Source organism: Belonocnema kinseyi, chromosome 1 (genome assembly GCF_010883055.1).
Source record: "Belonocnema kinseyi isolate 2016_QV_RU_SX_M_011 chromosome 1, B_treatae_v1, whole genome shotgun sequence".
NCBI lineage: Eukaryota > Metazoa > Arthropoda > Insecta > Hymenoptera > Cynipidae > Belonocnema > Belonocnema kinseyi.
The window spans coordinates 102,115,996-102,123,401 of NC_046657.1; the positions used below are offsets into that span (position 1 = coordinate 102,115,996).

At 29.3% G+C, this 7,406-nt stretch overlaps 2 protein-coding genes across 6 annotated transcripts in view; one reads left to right on the forward strand and one right to left on the reverse strand.

The window, feature by feature from the left end:
- The window catches only part of LOC117172894 (transmembrane protein 177), a 12,121-nt gene extending 9,451 nt beyond the window's left edge, over positions 1-2,670 (forward strand). For all 3 annotated transcript variants that reach the window (XM_033361193.1, XM_033361185.1, XM_033361199.1), the window contains one exon: positions 1,730-2,670. In XM_033361193.1, coding sequence (XP_033217084.1) covers positions 1,730-2,567 — 838 coding nt within the window. In that variant the 3' untranslated portion in view covers positions 2,568-2,670. The remainder of the gene's footprint in view (positions 1-1,729) is intronic.
- Positions 2,671-2,679: 9 nt separating this feature from the next.
- LOC117172843 (golgin subfamily A member 4-like) overlaps positions 2,680-7,406 on the reverse strand; it is a 36,859-nt gene continuing 32,132 nt past the window's right edge. For 2 of the 3 annotated variants that reach the window (XM_033361106.1, XM_033361115.1), the window contains 2 exons: positions 5,972-6,274; positions 3,175-3,306 (listed from right to left, as the gene is read on the reverse strand). In XM_033361106.1, the coding sequence (XP_033216997.1) occupies positions 3,283-3,306; positions 5,972-6,274 (327 nt within the window). In that variant the 3' untranslated portion in view covers positions 3,175-3,282. Of the gene's footprint in view, positions 3,307-5,971; positions 6,275-7,406 lie in introns of all 3 variants that reach the window. The other variant, XM_033361097.1, reaches the window with a different exon arrangement.

The window sequence follows — 7,406 nt, forward strand, 5'->3', positions numbered from 1 at the left end:
CAACAATATGCTGCCTGATGGTCAGCAGCTTTGACTTGTTAAGTGTGTGATAACGGGTCCGGAGTTCGCGCGCAAACTTTCGAACCTTGGCGGTAAAATTTCGGTCAGATGTGATGTAGTCAATCACACATTGAATGCGGGACGCGTACTGTCTTGCCCAGCCTATCTTTATGGCAAGTTCATGCATTCGTCTTTTGGTCTTATGATCAGCTGTTGGTTTTGTTTTACGGTTCGCATCGGCCAAAGCTCTCGCTGCATTATACACACAATAATTGATGGCACAGAGGTCCGATTCTCCGGACAAATGTCCACGAAGCTCGTCATTCATTTCAGCCAGATCTTTAGGCTTGAGAGAAACCTTGGTGTTGATGTTTCTCCGGGTTGTAAAGCATCGCTCTTCATCTATTGGATGCCTGCCCGTGGTTGGTCTTAGTGTCGCCTCTCTTTCTCTGTTGTCGGCTTGTTCTAGCTGTGGTAGAGTAGACGTTCCGCTTACATAGCCCCTTTTACGGTGTAGTTCAGCATGGTTTCGCAGATGTTGCTGCGAAAAGTACGACAGCTCCGGGTGTTTCTCGCACCACAGAGCAAGCAGCCGTGCCATGTAACCCCGTTCAGGGGCCACACTCGCATCGTAGCACTCTAGCAAGTCGTGATTCAGACGCTCCGTCCATCCAAAGGTCGCAAGATCCCGCCGATCCATCGCATTGAATCCATTTTCATTGGCTCCCCCAGCTGTAGATTAGTCGGCATTGTTGGCCGACCGATTGTCGGGAGCCCTGCGCGTTCTGTTGTTTTGAACCGCACTTGCTAGAACTATGTTTGGTGTTGTCATTGTTGTTCCCACGAGAAGCTAGCGAAAGGGGTTAATTAATTTTCAACTGAAATATTAATAAAAAATAAATATATATATATTTTTTTATTTATTAATATTACAGTTTAAAATTAATTAGTTTTGCTTGAAAATTGAAGTATTTCGTTAAAATCTTTTTTTTTTTGGTTTGAAATTTTTTTTAACTGAAAATTAAGCCATTTCATTTTTTGTTACAGATTTATTTCTTTGGACGAAAATTTAAATATTTTAATAAAAATCGTTTTTGAAATTAGTTTTTGAACTTAAAAATGCAGTATTTCATTAAAAATTTGTCTTTTTTTAAATTTAACTGTTTTGTATTTAATATAAAAATATTGTTTTTTGGAATAACAACTATTTCATTTTTCGTTGAAAATTAATCTTTTTTGGTTCAAAGTTATACTACTTTGATAAAAAGGAATTTTTTTATTAAAGATTCATTGCTTTAGATAAAAATTAATTTCTATGGCTGAACATTTAATTATTCTATTTAAAAAACGCCTTTTTTGTTAAAAATTTAATTTAAAAAAAAAATTAACTTCCATTTTTGGCTGAAAATGGTTCTTTTTTTTATCAGAAAATGTCACTAGTCCATTTTTTATTTTTAAATTTTTTTAGTTGAAACTCTAGTAGGAAAGTTTCCTTTTTTTAGTTAGAATTTCAAATATTTAGTTGCAAACTGGATGACTTACTTTTCTACTTTATTTTACACATAAACTAAAAACTTTTATTGATAATTTGTATAAAAAAAGCTATTCTTCATTGATTAAATTTAAATTGTCGCAGCGGTAAACTTGCCTATAGTTCCTTTTTAGGTGGTGCTGTTCTCAATCTAAAAGAGAATACTCCTTCTATCTAATTTGTTTTCTTTTCCTTCAGAGATGGGAAACCAGTTCCCGTTCCCGAAAACCTAAAATCCCTCTTCGAGGAAGTCGAGGATGATCTAGACATTCACAAAATCGATCGCAAATTAATAAAACCCTTCATGTGTTTCGGTTTCGACACTTTTCAGGCCGGGATTTCCGGCATGAGATCCGGTGGTATAATCGGTATTCCAATAAATTTCACCTACAAAACTGCCAGAGATTTGGAAGCCAGTCGTCTGTTAATAAACAACGCGCCTGTCGATTGGTCCCGACAAGAAACCGAGGATTTGGCCCAAGCTCTCGTGTTATCGCCAGATGCGAAAAAATTTGCAATCGCTCGTGAAATTCTCACTTTCGAGGAGTTCAGTAAACTCTGGGATTGCATCGCAGCCACCGTGTTATTTGTATCCTCCTACGCATTTTCCCAGTGGATGAAATATAAGTTCAACATGTACAAAAAATCATTGTCTTCACGAGTTCTCCTCTATACAGTTGCCGGATTTGGCGGTGTCGGTCTTTATTTCATGCAAAAAGATTTTTTCCGCAAGCGAACCGAGAGAATCGTTGACGAAAAATTGGCACAAGCTGGTCCAACTTATGTGAAGGGAGGCCACGAATTTTATAGTAAACTGTTGGCCAGGAATATTGCCCACAGGGCTCTGCTTGATAAACACGGACACGAATTATTCACCGAGGAAGGGGATCTTGCTTATTTTATTCGAGAAAAAACGACGCCCTTCACAAAAAGAAAGTCTCGTTTCGAATCCATGATTAAGGAGTTTATGAAGGAGCAGGAGAAGAGCTTGGATTCGGACCTGACAAAAATAGCAGGCGATGTTGAACAAGCGTAGGAACTAGGAAGTAAATTAGTATAATAATATTGCTCGTTTTTATAATTAATTCGCCCTAGAATTATGATTAATTGTACGACTTTTGTAAATAAGGAAATAAAAAGAAAGTGAATTATTTTGTTATTCTTTTTATTCTGAATTAGGGAGCATGTAGTTTGGGCTTTTGCATGAAATTCCATAAAATTCAGATTCAGTTTTCCAGATCTTTTCTATCAAATTTAGATAATTTCATATCTTTTATAGTTTTCAAAAGCCATATAAACTTTTTTTTGTTGTAAAATACCTTCATTCACAATTGAAAAGAAAATTATAGCCCTATGTACAATTATAACAAGTCTGATCATTTTTTCAAAACTTATTATATAAATTGAAAAGACTTGTACTTCCATTTCCCGGAAATTCTATAAATAAAGAGTAATCCTAAAATCACAGAATTGTAAATTTGCTCATTTTTAGACATTCTATTAACTAATTTACAATTCGCGATTTTTACATTGCACACGACTCACATCATTCATTGCAAATATCTATACATAACATTTTTTGTGTCATAAAACGTAAGTGAAAAAATGCACGATTGGTATATTAAGGACGATTTTCTGGATTAATAAATATCAGGTGTGATTTTCTTCGACATTGAAAATGCTGTTGGTGGATGAAATTTACATTTAGTGTTTAATACATATACAATAATTGTTATGTTCTGTACTAAATTTTAAGACAAACCGAGGGATCCAAGCTGAAATAAGAAAAAAAAGAGGATTATCATCTTTCTTTAGTTAATAGCGAGGGGTTGATCACATCATCAAAAGGTCTTTGAAATATTCTGAAATCTTGGAAATCTTGGAAATTTTTTAGATTTTTAGGAAATCATTTTTAATCTTTTGAAATGCTTTAAATCTTCATGATATCTTTGAAATATTTGTGACTAATTAAAAATCTTTATGAAATCTTTGAAATTCCTCCAGCTTAAAAAATGTAAAATTGTTTGAAATCTTTAAAAACTTTTGAAATTTTTGTGAAATTTTAGTGACTAATTAAAAATATTTGACATTTTTGTGAAATCTTTAAAATCCATGACATATTTTAAATTTTTTGGAAACTGAAATTTGTGAAAACTTTTGAAATTTGAAATATTTGTGAAATTTTAATGACTAATTTATATCTTTTGGAAACTGAAATATTTTGAAATCTGTGAAATTTTTGAGATATTTTGACATCATTTTTAATCTTTTAAAATCTTTGTAAAATTGTTTGAAATCTTTGAAAAAATTTAATTTTTTAAAAATATTTGTGAAATTTTAGTGACTAATTTATATCTTTTGGAAACTGAAATCTTCGAAAACTTCTGAAATATTTTGAAATCTTTGTGAAATTTTTTAGAAATTTCGAAATCTTTGCGCATTTTTTTGAGATATTTTGAAATCTTATGAAATCCTTTTTAATCTTTTAAAATCTGTATGAAATATTTGAACATTTTATGAACTCTGTCGAAACTTCGTGACATATTTGAAATCATTTAAAATCTTTGTAAAATTGTTTGAAATCTTTAAAAAAATTTGAAATATTTTCAATATTTGTGAAATTTTAGTTACTAATTAGAAATCTTTGAAATATTTTGGAAATTGAAATCTTTGAAAACTTCTAAAATATATTTTAAATCTTTGTGAAATTTTTGAGATATTTTGAAATTTACGTGAAATATTTGAATTATTTGTAAAATTGTATGAAATATTTGAAATTTTCGAAATATTTTAAAGATATTTTGAAATCTTATGTAAATCGTTTTTAATCTCTGTGAAATTTTCTGAACTTTGGGAAATCTTCGTGACATCTTTAAAAATTTTTTAAACTTTTGAAATCTTTTAAATATTTGAAATCCCTGTGACATATTTTAAATCTCTTGAAAACTGAAATTTGTAAAAACGTTTGAAATCTTTTAAATATTTGTGAAATTTTAGTGACTAATTTTAAATCCTGGAAATCTTTTGGAAACTGAAATCTTCGAAAACCTCTGAAATATTTTGAAGTCTTTGTGAAATTTGTGAGATATATTGAAATTTATGTGAAATATTTGTAAAATTGTATGAAATATTTGAAATTTTTGTGAAATATTTGAAATGTTTTTAAGATATTTTGAAATTGTTTTTAATCTTTTGAAATCTGTATGAAATGTTTCAAATATTTGTTAAATTTTCTTTACTTAAATTCGTGTAATCTTTTAAAATCCTTGTAAAATTGTTTGAAATCTTTAAAAACTTTTTGAATCATTTGGAAATTGAAATCTTTGAAAACTTCTGAAATATTTATTTTTTTATTTTTTGTAATATTTGTGAAATCCTTGTGACATCTTTGAAACGTATTTTTAAATCTTTTGAAATCTTTGTAAAATTGTTTGAAATCTTGAAATTTTCGTGATTTTTGTTTTAGATATTTCTAAAATCGTGTGAAATGGTTGAATTATTTGTAAAATTGTTCGAAATCTGTGTGAAATCTTTGAAATATTTTTGCGATATTTTGAAATCTTATGAAATCATTTTTAATCTTTTCAAATTTGCATAAAATGTTTGAAATCCTTTGTGAAATTTTCTCAATTCTCTGAAACCTTCGTGACATCTTTGAAATCTTTTTAAATCTTTCACAACTTTTTAAATCTTTTAAATACTTGTAAAATCTTTAAAATCCCTGCGAAATATTTTTTATCTTTTGGAAACTGAAATCTTTGAAAATTTCGGAAATATTTTTAAATCTTCGTAATCTTTGTGAAATCTTTGTAACATCTTTGAAACGTATTTTCAAATCTTTTGAAAACTTTAAAATCTGCTTAAATATTTTGAAATCTCAATTTCTTTTAGATATTTTGAAAATCTGTGTGAAATGTTTGAATTATTTCTAAAATTGTTTGAAATGTGTGTAAAAGCTTTGAAACCTTTTTGAGATATTTTGAAATCATTTTTAATCTTTTGAAATTTGTGTAAAATGTTTTGTGAAATTTTCTTAACTCTGTGAAACCTTTGTGACATCTTTGAAATCTTTGTAAAATTGTTTGAAATTTTTGAAAACTTTGGAAATTTTTGTAAAATGTTTCGAATTCCTGTGGCATCTTTCAGATCTTTTGGAAACTGAAATCTTTGAAAACTCCTTAAATATTTTAAATTCTTGGTAGTTTTGGTGAAATATTTGAAATCCTAAAACCTGATGTGCGCTCAAAAGTCTAATAGTTTTAATAAGATGAGTAATTAACCCTCCTTTATTAATAAGGATATGAAATGAATTCTAATTGAACTGACTCTTTACAAAATCTTTTAAAATCATGAAATCTGGTGTTGTGCACAGACAAGTCGAGTGGTCAACCCCTCGGTTATTAATGAATAAATTCGAGAATGAATTGTAGTTTAACTTACCAGCGTCATTTTGTCTTCTTCCTTCTTCAAAACTTTCGTGGTTTGCTCGTGATCGAATTTAACAACGGCTGATATCACTCTCGCAAGAACCAACGTTTCTCTGCCCATCATATACTCGAATAAAATATTCCTGAGGTATTCGATTTCCGTGGAATCCTCCACGGCATCGTGTCTTAATTTAACTAATTTTCTTAATTCTACTAGTTCTCTTCTTTGTGAGGCTAAAGTTTGCTGCAAAGTGTGGAATGAACCGGTATTGGATTGAACAGCCGCCATTGCTAGACGGGACGTACTTTCCAAATCCTGAAAATATATTTTATTTCTCATTGATAAAATCATCATTTAAACCATTTTATAACAAATTTCAGTGTATTCCGCAAAATTACGATTTCTTAAAGAAAATTGTAGAACATTCTGAAACCACTGAAAATATTCGATATTGCAGAATATTCAAATTATATTATATTATGTTTTCAATTATGATAATAAATAATGTGTATTAAAATTATTAATCATTTCAGAAAATACCAGGTTCTTCAAGAACATTTAAACACATTCTAGAACTTTCCAACACAATTTTTGAAACCCTTGTGAAATATTTCCGAAATTTGTAAAATCTATGTGATTTTTTTGAAATCAAGCAAAAAATGAATTTTTTATAAAGTGCTTAAACTTTCCAGAAAGTATAGCGTAAATTCTCCACCAAAACGATGAATTTTTAACTAAGAATAATTTTCTAACAAAGAAAAAGGATTTTCAACAAAACACATGCGTTTTCAATTAAATAGTTAAATTTTCAATTAAAAAATATTAATTTTTGCAGAAATAGAAGTGACTCGTAAGTATTGGATCCAATACTTTTTTCGCAAAAAAAATACTGGATCCTATATTTATCAATAATTCTTTTTCATACGGGAAGCAATAACATTTTGAACAAAAAAAGATGATATTTCTACGAAATGAGAGGAATTTTCATAAAATAGATTAATTTTCAACCAAAAATAAGTTTTCACTCAAGAAAGAAGAATAATTCAACCAAATTGTTGATTTTTGAAATGAAATCATTTCAACGCGAAATAATAAATTTTCAAACCAAAAGTTAATTTTCAGCCAATTAGTGGAACAATGAATATACTGCCAAAATAGTTAAATTTCCATTCAAAAGACGAATTTTTAATCAAATAGATGAATTTTCTACCAAAAAAAGATTTTTATGTCAAGAAAGAAAAAAAATGTCGACCAAATTGTTCAATTTTCAAGCCAAAAAGACGAATTTTCTACAAAAGAGTTTAATTTGTCCACCCGAAATTATGAATTTTAAACAAAAAAGTTACTTTTTGTTGTGGAAAATTAACTCTAAAAACTCTACATCTATAATAGAAGGTTCGAGACTGCGTCTGTACTAGGTAAGGAAGATCAGGCTAGAAGATTCTCG